This window comes from Saccostrea echinata, unplaced genomic scaffold (genome assembly GCF_033153115.1).
Source record: "Saccostrea echinata isolate AGI-Se365-2 ecotype Australia unplaced genomic scaffold, CSIRO_AGI_Sech_v1 ptg000009l, whole genome shotgun sequence".
NCBI lineage: Eukaryota > Metazoa > Mollusca > Bivalvia > Ostreida > Ostreidae > Saccostrea > Saccostrea echinata.
The window spans coordinates 36067566-36086551 of NW_026889758.1; the positions used below are offsets into that span (position 1 = coordinate 36067566).

The following is an 18986-nucleotide window of genomic DNA, read 5'->3' on the forward strand; positions in this document are numbered from 1 at the left end:
TACACAGGAAGTCCATGAGTATTACCTGTACAGCTTGTTTGGCCTATGTTTTATCAAGAGATGAAATTAGTAGATCTTAACATTGATAGAAAATATCATAATAATAGCTAATATTTGTAAAATTCCATAATTTCATTTTTAGCTCACCTGAGCCGAAGGCTCAAGTGAGCTTTTCTGATCACATTTTGTCCGTCTGTCCGTCTGTCTGTCTGTCTGTCCGTCCGTCTGTAAACTTTTCACATTTTCGACTTCTTCTCAAGAACCTCTGAGCCAATTTCAACCAAACTTGCCACAAAGTATCCTTGGATGAAGGGGATTCAAGTTTGTTCAAATGAAGGGCCACGCCATCTTTCAAGGGGAGATAATAAAGAATTAGTGAAAAATTAACAGCATCTTTTAAAAATCTTCTTCTCAAGAACCACAAAGCCAGGGAAGATGAAACTCATGTGGAAGCATCCTCAGGTAGTGTAGATTCAAGTTTGTTCAAATCATGACCCCTGGGTGTAGGGTGGGGCCACAGTGGAGGATCAAAGTTTTACATAAGTATATAGGAAAAACCTTTAAAAATCTTCTTCTCAAGAACAGCAAAGACATGATGAGTCATTTTTATATGGAAGCATCCTCAGGTAGTGTTGATTCAAGTTAGTTCAAATCATGACCCCCGGGGGTAGGGCGTGGCCACAATGGAGGATCAAAGTTTTACATAGAAATATATAGGAAAAATCTTTAAAAATCTTCTTCTCAATAACAGCAAAGCCCTAATTGGTCATATTTATATGGAAGCATCCTCAGGTAGTGTAGATTCAAGTTTGTCCAAATCATGACCCCTTGGGGTAGGACGGGGCCACAATGGAGGATCAAAGTTTTACATAGAAATATATAGGAAAAATCTTTAAAAATCTTCTTCTCAATAACAGCAAAGCCCTAATTGGTCATATTTATATGAAAGCATCCACAGGTAGTGTAGATTCAAGTTTGTTCAAATCCTGACCCCCCGGGGGGTAGGGTGGGGCCACAATGGAGGATCAAAGTCTGAAATAGAAATATATAGGAAGATATCTTCTGATGAAGAACTGCAAAGCCATGATTAGTCATTTTGATATGGAAGCATCCTCAGGTAGTGTAGATTCAAGTTTGTTAAAATGATGACCCCAGGGGATAGGGATGGGCCATAATGGGGGATCGAAAATTTTACATAGGAACATATAGGAAAATATCTTCTTCTCAAGAAATGAAAATCATGTTTAGTCATTTTGATATGGAAGCATCCTCAGGTAGTGGAAATTAAATTTTGTTCAAATGATGACCCCCGAGCGTAGGGTGGGGCCCAATAGGGGGATCAAAAGTTTTACATAAGAACATATAGAAAAAAATTCCTTCTCAAGAACAGAAAAGCTATGTTTAGTCCTATTGATATGGAAGCATCCTCAGGTAGTGTAGATTTAAGTTTGTTCAAATGATGACCCCTGGGATAGGGAGGAGCCACAATGGGTGATCAAATTTTTACAAAGGAATATATGGGAAATTTTTTTTAAAATCCTTTCAAGTACAACAAAGCCATTTGTTATATTGACATGGAAGCATCATCGGGTAGTTTAAAATTCAAGCCCCCCCCCCCCCCTCCCCCCTTAATCTTTTCAATACTGAACTGATTTGTGCTTTTGCCTTGCCAATATGCTCAGGTGAGCGATGTGGCCCATGGGCCTCTTGTTATAATTAATGTCAAACAAACAGAATTGTCATAGATTTTTGTAAAAATGTATGTACCTTATACAGTGTTATACTGTTATATCATTGAGTTCGTTAAAATTAATTATTTCAGGTTAATTTTATACAGTTATGGAATGGGTATGAGGGAGATAGCAAATTTATGGTTCCCTGAGGGAGGAAACTATTTCCGGAGGCAGTGAAAATTTTGTTAGATATCTAATACATCAGTATCGAGGAAAATAATAACATGTTTGAATATTATTTCGTAGATATTTTAAAGAATTATCCTGATCGTCATTTTGCTGTAAATCCAGTATGATTTTGACATCGCAAGTCGAAATGTTTTGATGTCATAGTTGCATTGCTAATAACATTATCTCACAGACTCGAGATTCCTTGAACGCTCCACCCACTAAGCATTTTGATTGGTTAAAAATAGTTATGAATATTAATGAGGGAGTATTTCCAGGGAGTAGCTCTGATTTTACAGGGAGTAGTCCTCAGATGGGGGAAGTAGTGCCGTCTCAGGGAAATAGACAGTTTTATGGTATTCATTTTATATAGAGTAATAACAGTAGAGGTATATAATAATAAAAAGTAAGATACTAATCCTTGCCTGTTCCTTTCAATTTTTTTTTAAAACTATTATTATCGTAAAAAGCATTTGAGCTTCAATCATGGCCATATTTAGAGTTATTCCCGTTTGTATGAAAAGTCCTGTGGTCCTTCTTTAAGCAAATCATCCCTTTGGTGAAAAAAAATTTGCGAGAACGCCGATTTCAGAGTTGCAATATTTATTCAAGTTAATTTGAATTATACATGTAGTTAAAACAATTTTAAAATGAAATCTATATTAGTTGTTAACATTTGTATTTCTATCAAAAAATGTTTTTAATACTCCACGTGGCAAGAAATGCTGGGTAGAAAAAAGATGAAGAAAACCTCAATACCTTGTCAAGGCAAAGTTGGCACTGTATCGGACTTTTTGCTTTCATCCTCAATATCCGATCATTTATAACCATATACAATATTTTATTTTCTTCTCTAGTTTCATCATAATTTTTCACAAACTTGTCTCAAGAAAAATAAATGAATAAAATTAAATCTACTAGTAAATTTTAATCTCCTATGTAATCATATTGTGCTTTGAACCGAAATTTACTAACACGTATAAGAAAAAAAAAGAAGTTATTATACACAAGCATGCTTTATCCTACTGAATCATTATAAGATAAAATTACTTTTCATGTGTATGTACTACAAATATTTATATCCAAGCTAAAATGTTTGTATTGATACGGCTTTTTTATAGCGCTGGTATATCTGCGGCAAACATCAAAAGACCGAAAGTTTTTTTGTTGCTCACCACAAGTGCCAAACAAGGTGTACAAGTAATACACAAGGACTAGTAACTAAATGTCAATTTCAAGCACCCAATGATGGACCTTAAATCACTTGATTGACTGGGGAATACAGACCAGGTAAATCAGAAGGTGGTGCTCGTTATCTCGGGCTTTGATATGATTTTGATCCTTGTAGATTTTAAACTATGGTCGCATTTATGGAGCTGGGCAGAAGTTTGCTGAGACTCTGCTAATGAATTTTAATCACAATCTGACCCCAATAGAAGCAGCTGCTAAAGCTAAGAAACTGTACGAAACAACCAAAGGAAAAAGGTAGGCAGCAAGGATACTTGTTTGTAAATATGACAAAAAAAATATAGTATAGCACAAAAGTTATACTGATGTTAAAGAAATTTCTGAATTTTTAGCTCACCTGAGCTGAAAACTCCAGTGAGCTTTTCTGATCTCCCATTGTCTGGCACCTGTCCTTCTGTCCATCCATCTTTCTGTCTAGCAGTCTGTCTATTCATCCATCTGTAAACTTTTCACATTTTCAACTTCTTCTCAAGAACCACTGGGCCAGTTTTAACCAAAGTAGGTACAAAGCATTCCTTGATGAAGGGATTATAAACTGTTAAAATGAGGTGCTAAGCCCCCTTTCAAGGGGAGAAAATCAAAAAAAGGTGAAAATAGGGTGGGGTCATTAAAAATCTGAGCTAAAGGCTCAAGTGAGCTTTTCTGATTGAAATTTGTCCATTGTCTGTCATTGGTGTTGTCATTGTAAACTTTTCACAATTTCATCTTCTTCTCCAGAACTACTGGGCCAATTTCAACCAAACTTAACACAAAGTATCCCTTGGGTGAAGGGGATTCAAGTTTCTTCAAATGAAGGGCCACTCCCTCTTCATAGGGGAGATAATTAAGAAATAGTGAAAATTTGGTGGCATCTTTTAAAAATCTTTCCAAGAACCACTTGGCCAAAAAAGTTGAAACTTATGTGAAACCTTCTTTACATAGTGTAGATTTAAGTTTCTTCAAATCATGACCTCCAAGGGGTAAGGTGGGACCACAATGGGGGATCAAAGTTTCACATGGGAAATTAGGAATATATAGGAAAAAATTTTCTTCTAGAGAACAGCAAAGTCATGTTTAGTCATATTTTTTATGGAAGCACCCTCAAACAATGTAGATTCAAATTTGTTCAAATCATGACCCCCAGGGATAGGGTGGGGCCACAATGGGGGAACAAAGTTTCACATAGGAATACAATGTATATAGGAAAAATCTTGAAAAATTTTCTTCTCAAGAACAGCAAAGACATGATTAGTCATATTAATATAGAAGTATCCTCAGGTAGTGTAGATTTAAGTTTGTTCAAATCATGACCCCTAGCCTGGGGGTTGGGTGGGGCCACAACAGGGGATCAAAGTTATAAGAAAAGAATACATGTATAAGGGATATTTCAATACATGTAAAATATTTCTTCTCAAGAACATCAAAGCCAGTTTTATTAATTAAGAAGCATCCCAGGTAGAGTATTTTCAGATGTGTGCCAATCATGTCCCTGGAGGTAGGACAAGGCCTCAATAGAAGATCAAATGTAGGAACTGCATTATTTAAACTTTTCAATATTGAACTGATTTCTGCTTTTTCTTAGCCAAAGTGCTCAGGTGAGCAATGTGGCCCATTGGCCTCTTGTTATTGATGCTTTCTGAGGTGTAGAATGTGAACTGTTAATATCCTGGGGTAGGGGTGGGGCCACAATAGGGAATCAGAGTTTTACATTACTTAAGAAAAAATCTTCTCAAGAACCACAAGATCAGAAAAGCTTAAATGTACGTGGAATCTTCCTGAGGTAATGTAGATTCTAAGTTGTTCAAATTATGGCCCCTAGAGGTAGGGTTGGGCTGCAGTAGGGAATCATAGTTTTACATCGAAATACGTAGGAAAAATCTTTAAAATCAACTCTTCAAGAACCACATGACCAGTAATGCTTAAATGTATGTGGAAGCTTCCTGAGGTAGTGCAGATTTTAATTTGTTCACATTATGGCCACCAGGGGTAGGGTTTGGTCTTAATAAGGAATCAAAGTTCAACATTGAAATACATTGGGAAAAGCTTTAAAAATCTTCTCAAGAACTACTGGACCAGAAAAGTTTTATCTTATATGGAAGCTCGCTGAGGTAGTGTAGATTCTAAATTGTTCAAATCATGGCCTCTGGGATAAGGGTGAGGCCACAATAGGGAATCAAAGTTTTACCTGAAAAAACCAAGTAAGGTGGCAACAATGCATTAAGTGCACAAGATGAATATTCTGAAACTTAATATTTTAAAATATTTTATAGGGTCAAATTTTCAAGGTTTGAGGGAAAAATATGGATTTATGGGGATTTGATTTTGTGGCTGAAGAATTGTTGCATAGTTATGTATCAAATTATATTTTGTGGTGGACACGAAATTGTGGATCGATCTCTTCATACCTGGAAAACAACGAAAATTTGTGATTTCATAGTACATGATATGCACATGGTTTTCATCTATGTTTTCAGTTCTTTCAGGTTTTGGGTATACATGTGCATGTATTTATATTTCTAAAATTTCAGGAAACGTGATCTGAGGCAGTGGGAAGGAGGGACGTAAGTAGAGATCAATTATTTCATATTGTTTATAATGAGAGTGTTTTTATAAGTAAAAAAAATTCTGAAAATTGATTCAAATATTTGTGTTGTAAATCAGTCAAAAATGTAAATATAATTTACAAGGTATCAATTTAATAAACTTTTATGGGTATATACAGTTGAACTTCGGTATCTCGAACACTGATATCTCGAATACCATGGATATATCAAAATGATTTGGAAGTCCCAGCCACTTATTCTTTAAGTATTTTACCCCTGATATCTCAAATCCTCGGATATGTCGAAGTTTTTTATCAGTCCCATGGAGTTTGAGATAACAAGGTTTGACTGTACACATAAGTTGGTATTTGATCAGATCTACTAGCATGAATGAAATTGGATTATTTGACCAACCCATATTAATATCTGGATTATTTCTGAAATATAGTTCAGTTTACTTTCCATTCAGTACATGGACATATAAGATATGAAATGTGATATAATCTGTTGTCTTTAAATATATATAAGAATGCCAAAAAGTAGAGTGCTAAATGCCTCATTTTATTTTTTTACTTACATGCCCTCAACTTATGCTTCTTTTTAAAAACGAAAATTAATTCATTCTTTTAAGATCCTACAATGCAGCTATTGTCATGCCATTTCTTCTATCATGTAGAAATACACATTTTCAACAAAAAAATCTTAAAAAACTGACAAATGATAGCTAATTACATTCCCCAGTTTGGAGCAAAATATGAGGCTTATGTATTTATGTGTATAATCCTATAATATGATATTCAGGTATTTACAAAATTATGATAATGTAAAGGCAAAACCTCACTATTAAGCTTAGTAAAGATTAAAATAACAAACTCGTACATTTTCTGATAGGGAAAGTGTGATGTTCAACATGTTGGAATCGATAGCCAGGTCCCCCTCTCCAAAGACGCCAGTACTGAGTGCCTCCATCAGTAAAGTGTTAGAACCAGAGGTTATAGGAGATGAGGTAAGTAAGCCAGGTTCTATGTAATATGAAAAATTAATGAATGGTGTCATACAAATTAGTTACATACAAATGAACTTCGGTATCTCGAACACTGATATCTCGAACACTTTGGATATGTCAAAGTGATTTCGAAGTCCCTACTGCTTATTCTTTAAGTATTTTATCTCGAATCCTCGAATACCTTGAAGTTTTTTCTTGGTGCCTTTGAGATAACAAGGTTTGACTGTACCTAACAGTATCATTATTGACTAATTTCAGTTCATGACAAGTCGTATTAACTGGGTGGTACAGAGTTCAGCTGTGGATTACCTGCACCTGATGTTGGTGTGTATGAACTGGCTCTGTAATCAGTACGATATTGATGCCCGGTTTAGCATCAGTATCCATGATGAGGTTCGGTACCTGGTGGCCAGTAAGGACCGGTACAGGGCAGTTCTAGCTTTACACATCACAAACCTCCTCACCAGGTGTATGTTTGCTCATGCTCTAGGAATGAACAATTTACCTCAGGTAAAAATTAAAATACTGTAAGTTAGAACCCCAATCAGGAACCATAAAACATTCCATTTATCTTCTGCAAGAGTTGGAAATGTAACGAGCCATTAAGAATGATTACACAATATATGATGATGCAGTTTTATCCTATGGATCCCTTTTTTTTACAGTCAGTGGCCTTCTTTAGCAAAGTAGATATAGATCAGTGCTTAAGGAAGGAAGTGAACCTGGAGTGTCGAACTCCCTCCAACCCTAGTGGTATGGAGAGAGCCTACAATATCCCCATGGGTAAGTCTACATTTACTGCTTTACTGCTGTCCACTAAAGCAATCCACCTCTGATCAATAAATTTTTCTTGGTCCAACAGTAAGTGGTGTACATTGTTTGCTCAATGAAACAACCGTGTTTAAAAGAAAGGAACAAATGTTGTGTATCTGTTGTGGTATTGATGCATATAAGAGGGCATTCAGAGAGTGCATATTTGCCAACCAGACTTTTTAGATCATTATGTAAGTAGTTTCCAGAACAGATCCTGATGCAATTTCTTCTATAGGGTAGATATTGCACATACATCATCTAACGGATTAAAATGTACCGGTAGGTATGCATATTTGAGTTATCTTTCTTTGTTTTATTGCATGAAATGTAGCCACATCCAAGGAACTTTAATCATATTTTTGGTAGGAATTTAAACTGGTTTCATATCAAGATCTTATCAGTTTTTTCTTACTCCAGGACATTTTACTTAAAACATTTTGTTGAAAACTAATCATGTATAATTTATGGACATTTAAAATTATGAAGGGAGAGAGAGATGGGGGAGGGGATAATTTCAGAATCTGTAATTAATCCAGTCTAATTCAAAATTTCCTCAGGGCACTTTGATCCCCCCCCCCCCCCCAAAAAAAAATTGTAAGAATCTGTTCACAAGAATTTGAGATATGGTGTTCTTATTCATTTTAAGATAAGGAAAGTGTCATCATATTAAATCCACAATGTTCAACAATTTTTCAAAATGCTAATTCTCCTACAGTTTTGGTTCATTTTCAATATAACTTGGTACATGAGTAGACTACACTAATTCTGTGTAACCATTTTTGATTTTAATGAATGGTGTTGCCATGGATTCTAAAAATAGAAATTTCTGTGAAATTCTTTCAAAACGCTACTCCTCCTATATGAGTGTTTGTTCTTTGCTTTTATAAGATACTAAATGTGTTATACAAAAAATGTTTTCACCATGGTGAGTGACATATCTGTTGATGGCGACCAGAAATTCTGAAATGGCAACCCCCACAGGGCTTGACATTAACTTTTTTCCTACTTGTCCATTCGGACAAGTGACCAAGACATTTACTTGTCCGAACTTCAACTTCACTTGTCCGAAAAATTTTCAATAAAGATCTAATACTGTTAACTGAAAAACTAAAAATAAAGTCCATTATATGTGCAAGATGTTATATATAAATACATTGTACAACAAACACATAAAACAAAATTTTATCTAGACTTTCTGTCCTGACAACATAAATGCTGTCAACATAAAACAGAATCCAAACTTCGTCAGTTCCATGCCTTTGCAGTAGTATGCAATTAGTGAACTTCGATCCCGATTGAGTGTACTCAATTACATTGCAATCTATATCGGGATCGAAGTTCGGTTTTTATACGCTCGTCTTTAGACGGGATGTATTATGTTATGGCGTTCATGTCCGTCCGTCCGTCCGTCTGTTAGCTGTTCTCGTGTCCGGCTCATAACTTTAATACTATTAGGCCTAGGATTATCAAACTTTGTCAGCTGATACTTCTTGGGTAGAAGGTGTTCGCGCACTAAAAGTAGGTTGTTCTGACCTTTAATTAAGATGCTATGGAAAAATCCTGTCCGGCTCATAACTAGAAAACTATTAGACTTAGAATCGTCAAACTTGGCCAGTTTATGCATCTTAGGTAGAAGGTGTGTCGCGACCTATTTCAAGGTCACTGTGACCTTTAATTTAAGTGAAATTTAAAAAAAAATCTGTCTTTTTACTATTAAATTACACAATCCCAAAAAATGTAAAAGTGTTGCAGTATCCTTACTAAAAAAATGTTAAAATCAAGAAATACTTATTTTTTTCATTATATACTTTACAGCTATCTATAACAAATATAATGTTACAAGAGAAAATCCACCTCTCCCATGGATGTAATTATCAGGCACTGGTCAAGAAGAATTTTGATAACAGAAAATTGCATGTCAAATTAGAGAGAAATGAATGAGTTTAGTGTGAGGAGCTAACTGGTAGAGCATCTCTGATCAAGCAGGTGTTATCTATATCTCTTGGGAATTCAGGGCAGAAGAATCAGCCATGTTGGATTAAATAGTTTTTGTGAAATGAATTGGTGAAAAGTAATTAAAACTAATTTGATATTGTGTAATAAACTAATTTGATATCTTATAATAAACTAATTAATTAAAACTAATTTTAGTGGGGGGGGGGGGGGGGGTTATGATATTGGAATTGGAATTAGCATGCCCATTGTCCATATGAATTGCAGCTTAAAACCAGTCTGACATTGAATCTAAAAAAAAAAACAACAAGTATTTAAAAAAGAAAAAGTTTTAATTATGGTAGATAGTCCCTACAAATCTAAGAGTTAAGCAGAAACCTTATTAAAAATGTTGCATCAAGATTACAATTTTTTTTCTTTTTATAAATCTTTGTAACAAATTGAAAAAAAAAATCTTTGTTTTCAAATTTAATTTCAGAATGACATAAATATGCATTTTAATTGCACTACAAAGCAGATAGTGCAGATCCATTCATCCCTTGGGAGTAATGAGTGGACATGCATCCAGTTAAAGATTAATTAATGAGTTCAGTGTAGGAAGGCTAGCTGTCTCAATCATTTCTGTTAGAGCATCTCTGATTAAGCAGTTCTTATCTGTATCCTTTGGGAATTAGACAGAAGAACTGCTGGTCAGTTTATAGCATATGTCATTTGATGGCCAGTCTTTTATTTTAAAATTAATTTGGTATAGATTAAGTTGTTAAGACTAAATTGATATTGTTTAATATGATATTTTTATTTAATTTTTTTAAAATATCAACTAGCAAATTTCAGAGCATCATGTCTCACAAATATGAAAGATGTGTGTGTGTGTGTCACTGTGTGTGTGTGTGGGGGGGGGGGGGGGGGGGGGGGGCTGCAGATGGGCATTTGTCAAGCTCTAACACTACCAGTTGAGGATCTATAATTTAATATTTGTTATAATTATAATGCCTACACCACAGGAAATGTATAAACAAAAATCTTGGAAATCCTTGTATCAAGGTTGACTTGATTTTCTTGCACTCTAAACTGTTCGTGATAATTGAACAATATTTGACGGGCGTATCATGCTGTGGCGGGGGCTGCAGATGGACATTTGTCAAGCTCTAACACTACCAGTTGAGGATCTATAATTTAATATTTGTTATAATTATAATGCCTACACCACAGGAAATGTATTAACAAAAATTATAAGAAATGGAAAAATCTTGGAAATCCTTGTATCAAGGTTGACTTGATTTTCTTGCACTCTAAACTGTTCGTGATAATTGAACAATATTTGACGGGCGTATCATGCTGTGGCGGGGCACTTTATTATGTACTGTTTCCGTCTTAAAGTACTGGTAAACTTTCAACAGTTGTTCTTTATTAAATGTTTAGAGACTTCTTTACATAAAAATGCACTTGTCCAATCGGACAAGTGCCCATCAATATTCACTTGTCCGTATTTTTTTTTCACTGGTACCGGACAAGTGGACTAGTGTTAATGTCGAGCCCTGCCCCAAAAATTTGGGTTGCCATTTAGCGACCTGATAGTAGGTGTGACTTGGAGCACTGGACTTGGTACACAAGTAGACTATACTAAGATAATTTATTCTATTTATTGGTTTTTGATTTCATTGAAAAGGTTACTAAAAACAGAAATTTTTATGCCCCGCCATGAATATGGCCGGGGCATATAGTGTTTGTCATGTCCGTCTTCCGTCCTTCAGTCCTTCTGTCCTTCCGTCACACTTTGCGTTAAGCTCTGTTCAAAGCTCAGTTTCAAAGAAACTATCCAAGATATTTTTATCAAACTTCATATGCTGATAGATATTGATGAGAGCTATGCAACTGCATCAACATTTTTTTACCTTGACCTTTCCTTTGACCTTGACCTCACTTTTCTTAAATTAGTGTTTAGCTCAGTTTTAAAGATACCATTCAAGATAGTGTAATCAGACTTCATATGTTGATACATACTGATGTAAGCTATTCAACTGCATCAACATTTTTTGACCTTGACCTTTCTTTTGACCTTGACCTCACTTTTCTTAAAATAGTGTTTAGCTCAGTTTTAAGATACCATTCAAGATAGTGTAATCAAACTTCATATGTTGATACATACTGATGTAAATTATTCAACTGCATCAATATTTTTGACCTTGACCTCACTTTTCTTAAATTAGTGTTTAGCTCAGTTTTAATGAAACCATTCAAGATAGCGTTATCAAACTACATATGCTGATACATACTGATGAGAGCTATTCAACTGCATCAACATTTTTTGACCTTGACCTTTCCTTTGACCTTGACCTCACTTTTCTTAAATTAGTGTCAAACTTTATATGCTGATACATACTGATGAGAGCTTTTCAACTGCATCAACATTTTTTGACCTTGACTTTTCCTTTGACCTTGAACTCACTTTTCTTAAATTAGTGTTTAGCCCAGTTTTAAAGAAACCATTCATAATATTTTTATCAAACTTCATATGCTAATACATACTGATGTAACTTTTTCAACTGCCTAAACAATTTTTGACCTTGACCTTTCATTTGACCTTGACCTCACTTTTCTTATATTTGTGGCAAACTTCATATGCTGATACATACTAATGTTAGATATTCAACTGCATTAATATTTTTTCACCTTGACCTTTCCTTTGTCCTTGACCTCACTTTTCTCAATTTGTGTTAAAATGTTGCATTTCTGATATACCCTCGACAGGGCATTCATGTCCTATGGACATATTTCTAGTTTTTGGAAATTTTTATAAAACACTTCTCCTCCAGGGGTGTGCAATTACCATTGCCTGATGCCCGGGGCTACCAATTTTAGAGGTCAGGCTATCATAAATCTATACTGCATTAGCCTGACAGCTAGTAAATCTAAAACGAGTATACGTATATTTACGTTGACTGAATTGATGTACGAATTAACTTTGTTGTAAAATCGTAATCTTTAATAATTCCTTTTAACCTATATGTATTCGGAGTAAGGAGTTGATCCTTATGTCACGGGTTCGAATCCCACTGTGGGACGTGGAGACCGGTTCTTCGGATGAGACCGTATAAACAGAGGTCCCGTGTCTCAGTAGGTGCTGGCACGAAAAAGTCCCCTCACTGCTCAATGACCCTGAGTGCCGAGTATAGGTCAAAATTTGTAGCTTTCCACTGACAAGTGGTGGCGTCTCCATATGAGTGAAAAATTCTCAAGAGGGACGTTAAACAACAAACAAACAAGCCTATATGTATTGTGTGTTGCTATCGCCAGTCATTTCAGTGATAATTATAGTTGATAAAAATAGGGAAAGTACCTGACAATAACGAAGCGCAAACCATTTATACATGTATTGTTTTCGGTAGTTAATGGGCTAGTGACTGGCAACTTTGGGCTAGTAACTTTGTTACTGCCACTAGCCTGACGGGCTAGTAACTAATTTTTGTAATTGCACACCCCTGTCCTCAAGTTTTGCTGCTTTTCTCTCTCTAATATACATGTAAGAACAAACCAGTAGAGCCCAGTCTCGTCAGAGACTTCTGTTTTTGTTTTGTTATATATGGTCCTTAGACTTAAAAATTCCTCATTATTCAGTTGTTGGCCTTTTTTATGCCCTGCCATCAATATGGCCAGGACATATAGAGTTTGTCATGTCCGTCTTCCGTCCTTCCTTTGAATTTTGCATTTAGCTCAGTTCAAAGCTCAGTTTCAAATAAACTAATAAAGATATTTTTATCAAACTTCATGTGCTGATAGATATTGATGAGAGCTACTCAAGTGCATCAACATTTTTTTTACCTTGACCTTTCCGTTGACCATGACCTCACTTTTCTTAAATTATTATTTAGCTCAGTTTTAAAGAAATCATTGAAGATAGTGTAATCAAATTTCATATGCTGATACGTACTAATGTACACTATTTAACTGCATCACCATTTTTGACCATGACTTTTCCTTTGACCATGACCTCACTTTTCTTAAATTATTGTTTAGCCCAGTTTTTAAAGAAACATTCAAGATGGTGTAATCAAACTTTATATGCTGATAGATACTGATGTTAGCTTTTCAACTGCATCAACATTTTTTGACCTTGACTTTCCTTTGACCTTGATCTCACTTTTCCTAAATTAGTGTTTAGCTCAGTTTTAAAGAAATCATTCAAGATAGTGTAATCAAATTTCATATGCTGATACATACTGATGTAAGCTATTCAACTGCATCAACATTTTGACCTTGACCTTTCTTTTGACCATGACCTCACTTCTTAAATTATTGTTTAGCTCAGTTTTAAAGAAACCATTCTAGATAGATACTAGGGATGGCAATCGATTACAGATTTGCTAATCGGTTAACCGCAAGACGTTCCGACCGATTAACCGGTTAATCGTATCAAAATACACATTTTCTTGACATTTTTTTTTCAAGTATAGCTCTACTCATGGTAAGATGTTAGAAACAATCTGTTTATCTTGATCAGGAGACTACATGTACATATACATGTATTTCATTTCAATAGCAATAGATAGGAAAAAATTACGAAAACCATGAAACATGCCTGAGAAATCAGACGTTGATAATTTTTTAGAGCAGATGTCACACATTCTGCATTGTCGCCATAATCAAAACTAAGTCTGAACTTTCACTTAATATATAATTTGATAGATAACTGCAAAAGATAGACATAATGATTCACAGTGCTCAACGGTGATTTATTTAACATCATTAAAGAATTACAGGACAGTCGGGGTAACATGTTGTTTGTACAGTAAACAACACTTCACAAACTGACCAATTACCCGCGATCTCAATGAAGAGAACAATAATTACCTCCAAATCAGCTTACATAGATTTGTGAAAACGCTAAATTATCAAACGTGTATGTAGAAGTTTCATTTTTAAAAATGATTTGTAAGAAAATTCCGTTCAAATTTACATATATTTTCCTTTTTTCCGACTAACCGATTACAGATTTTCTAACCGATTACCATCGTTTCGACCGAGTAATCGGTTAACCGGTTGCAAATTGCCATCCCTAATAGATACTGATTGTGCTTTTCAAATGCATCAACATTTTTTATGTTGACCTTTCCTTTGACCTTGACCTCACTTTTCTTAAAATTAGTGTTTAGCTCAGTTTAAATAAACAATTCAAGATATTTTTATCAAACTTCATATGCTGATACATACTGATGAAAGCTATCAACTGCATCAACATTTTTTGACCTTGATTTTCCCTTTGACCTTGAGCTCACTTCTTTACGTAGTGCTTAGCTCAGTTTTAAATAAACCATTCCGGATAGTGTTATCAAACTCCTTATGCTGATATATACTGAAGTAAGCTATTCAACTGCATCAACATTTTTTTACCTTTACTTTTCATTTGACCTTGAGCTCACCTTTCTGAAATTAGTGTGTAGCTTAGTTTTAAATAAACCATTCAAGATATTTTTATTAAACTTAATAATCTGATATGTATTAGTGAGAGCTATTCAACTGCATCAAAAACCTTTGACTTGCACTTTCCTGTGACCTTCACTTAACATTTATTTAATTTGCATTTTGCTTTGTTTTTAAGTTTTAACTACATGAATTTTTTACTCTCATCACATCTTCGGAAAGATAGAAAATCACGGAACATGTCACTTTCAGATAAATTGTAAATTAATTGTAACGTCGGATAGAGTCAAAATTAATTGCAATTTAACCTTTGAATTTTCAAATTAGGGCAGGTCAAATAATTATTCAGTCAAAGCTGTCGTAGCGACGAGCTGTCTAACGCGATCAGCGGCTGTAATATTACTTCCATTCCATGCGGTTTTATGGTTATTATTTTTAATTTAATGCATACTAGTATTTGATGTACGTTCCTTGATTTAGTCGCTTTAACCCTAATTTTTAAAGAAATATTTCTTTGTCTCACTTAATTTGCGTCTAGTAAACGTCTCCAATAAGTACATATTTCTTTCAGTGTACCTCAGAAAAGTCGAAAATGCTAACCGGTATTAAGCAACCACCTGCCATGTGCGACCTTTTTAAAATCAATGCTGAATGCAAATCCTATATGACACGGTGACGTACATTAGAAATTGTTCTATTTAGAAGTCTGCTAAAATGGGTTCTGTATGTTGTACGTCAGTGCATGGAAATCAGCATGTGGATAAGCAATAAAATCTTAAAGAATAAATTATCCATGTATATTTTATACCTTTCATTTTTAACTCTGAAATTAAAATTAACAAAAGGAAAATTTGCTTAAGTTTTGGGTTTTCTGTATTAGGGAAAGTTCAGCAATAAGTTTAAAGTTTAATCGTGAAAGCTGAGCTTTAATTCTCAGAAGATTCTGTTATATTGCTGTTTTTATTTCTGCTGGAAGAAGATATCATTAGGCTTTCTTTCGTGATTGTGCACACAGGAATACTGTTGTATCATATACTTCCTCTAATAAACAATTTGTACATCTCTGTATAGATTCATTTCTATGGAAACAAGTAACCATCAAATTTTTCGATTTGATGAAGTCTTGCATAAACTTGTATATTTTGTATTCCCCCCTTTTAGTGGTTCATGTATAAGATATCACTTGAAATTTGAAGTTTATAATTTTGTTTTAAAGGAAGGGGGGGTAAAAAGAAAAATGTGCATGGAGAGAACACGATTTTATATTTGCAGACCTCATATACTACCTGTAATACTTATTATTTTGGTCCCTTGCGTTTGTATTTCGTAAAAACTCTTTCCAAAATAATGTGTTCTAGCTACTAAATATTCTATCATGTTTAAGAGATTCTGTAACAAAAAACTCTTTTAAAAAAACAAAAACAAAAATACATTTATGAATAATACATGTAATAAATGCAGACTGCGATTTATTTTAAATGGCTTTATTTTACATTGAATTTTTAAGCAATAAATTTAAATAAACATATTTTGGACACTATTGTATCATTGCTAATTTCATATTTTTAAGAAATGTAGCGGTTTGCGTCTTTCTTTTAGAAAATGATTAACTGAATCATTACATGACCACAGCAGTATGTAAGCTTGTACGGTTGACAAATGACAATGTACTTAAGTAAAGTTTACAAGATTAGATATTTATTAAAAACGGTCACGTGATTGCGATCATTGCTACCGCGCGATTTGTGCATATGCAGCAAACCATCTTTTAAAATGTTAAACATACATGCATTACATTAGAAAGTGAAAATCTTAATTGAATCTTATCTAGTTATAAACTTTCAGTGCAACTTATGTAACAAAAAAAAAACATTTCAAGGTTGCCCAGTTTTATAGAGGAATTTTTCTCAAAGTTAAAATTTGATAATTAAATTGTTTTTAAATAAACATATTTAAACAATAAGATGTTTTGTTTTGTTGTTGTTGTTGATAGTATGTTGCAGCTGTTGCAGAAAAAAAAAATACATTCGGATTAAGTAATTTTTCTGCAATAGCTGCAACGTTATTTCCCATTGTAACAAAAAAATAGAAACATTTTATTATTTATGTCTGTATAAATAATTATATAAAGTAGTATTAAGTACGTTTATATTGTATATTTACATTCGCTGAATATTACCTCCTTTATTTCTTTATGAAAACAACGGTTGTTCATCAATAATTTAACGCCGCTAAGTAAGCCACATGTGTAGATTCTTGAGCAGTGGCTCTTCCATCAAAACTTCTTTTGTTAATAAAGTGAATAAAAAGCAAGCCTCGGAACATTCAGTTACTCTTGGTAACGTGTTCTATACTTACTTAAAACTCTCATCAACGAACAATACAAATATGATTTAGATTTCTTGGAGGAGAGCGCTTATGAATACCTCGCAGGATGAAAATCTTTATCCAAACGCAGTGCACATTGCTATATAAATATGTACATGTATATACATGGATCCAGCTTTTGTCTGTTTCCTTATCATTTCAAGTGTAAAGGTATGTTTGTCTTCTTTGTTGGCAGGTGTTATGATAAAGAGGAAAATGTGTTTCGCATATTGCTTTTCAGCAAAACAAATAGTCAAAATGCTTTTCCCCTTCTGAAACAAGGCGTATAAATGAAATTGTCTATATTTTATTATTTAAAATAATTATTATGGATTTGTTCAGAAAAAATTTTCAGTATATTCATCAAAATATTTGAAAACCCGATGCAATGTGAAAATACGACGTCGCTTTCCAGTGCTCCTGAAAGAACATAGTAAAACATCATCGGACTGGTTCAACTAAATCGATCAAAAACTAGTACTAATTGTAACGGGAACCGTTACAAATATTCCCCAAATGGCTCCTGTGACCCTTATGGTGCCCCCTTCACTACAACCTTCAGTGAATTAGGAAATACCTTCACTTTTTTTTTTACCAAAGTACATTTTTTGAAGAACAACGTAGATATACATACAGCCGTATATGAGTACAAGGCAGTCAGATACCTGTGCACGTGAATGCGTGTTTTCAAAAATGTGTTTGGGGGAACACATTTATTCTTTATAAATTTAGACGTTAAATTGAAAAACTTAACATCAGCATAACTAGTTCAAATACATAGCATTTGTTGCTAATTTGTTGATTATGTATAAGAAAGAAAAAATTAAAAGTTCTTTGTATTCTGTACTTTTCTATGATTTCTTCATTTAATTTACATCTTTTAGGCGAAGGTCTGGATATCTACAGGACCCTGGAAATCACGAAAGGATTACTACATTCTGTAGCGGATTCTAGCAATATAAGGACGGAACTTGCACTGTGAAAAGACGAAGAAACAACCTTTTGTGTAATTTATACAGGTGCAAGCTAGCATTTGCAAGGTTATAGAACAGATTTGAAATCATAATAATATTGTAATTATCTTTCTTTATTTGTATTTTTACAGGTAAAATGTCTTTGTTTTTAAAGGAAATGTTTACATACGTTGTTTTAAATGGTGCTTGGTTTTAGCATTGAAATCCATATACACCGGTTTCAATGGTTTGGATATACCGTATAACGGGTATTTTCTGCGGTTGTCCAATTTTTGCGGAATTTTGCGGATAGGACAAATCCGCAAAAATTACAATCGCAAAATATTTTTCAATATTTCTTCAGATATATTTTTTAAGTATGATAAGTGGTGCGTGTGTCCTCGTTGGCAAGAAAATTCGGGTGTCATCGAAATTCGAAGATTTTAGATATCAGGATTTTTCCAAAACATATTGAATTAAAACGTTGCTGTAAATAATATCAATTTAATAAGTTTATACAAAAACATTTTTTCTTGTACCTACATGTACTTCTTTATACGGATATACATGTACATGTAAATGACTAAGAGATATTTCGCAATTAATAGTCCAAACTCCGATAGCTGCAAACAACACATAGTAGCTTTTTCTTTAACACTTTTTTCAATCTTGTGTTTTATCTGGAGACCATAATTACTGCTTGTATACACAAAGTGGCTTGATTGTCTCGTGAATTTCACACAATGCAGACGACTGACAGGATTAGTTACGCCTCAATGCACATGGCACCTGTGATTGTACA

General features: G+C 34.1%; 1 protein-coding gene across 2 annotated transcripts in view; it reads left to right on the plus strand.

Annotated features, from left to right (window-relative positions):
- Positions 1–18461, plus strand: part of LOC133182302 (DNA polymerase subunit gamma-1-like) — a 48041-nt gene extending 29580 nt beyond the window's left edge. The window contains exons 20-25 of one of the 2 annotated variants that reach the window (XM_061317086.1): positions 3250–3386; positions 5657–5689; positions 6563–6677; positions 6936–7187; positions 7343–7460; positions 18116–18461. In XM_061317086.1, coding sequence (XP_061173070.1) covers positions 3250–3386; positions 5657–5689; positions 6563–6677; positions 6936–7187; positions 7343–7460; positions 18116–18213 — 753 coding nt within the window. In that variant the 3' untranslated portion in view covers positions 18214–18461. Of the gene's footprint in view, positions 1–3249; positions 3387–5656; positions 5690–6562; positions 6678–6935; positions 7188–7342; positions 7461–7725; positions 7771–18115 lie in introns of those variants that run through there. The other variant, XM_061317087.1, reaches the window with a different exon arrangement.
- The last annotated feature ends 525 nt before the right edge of the window (positions 18462–18986 follow it).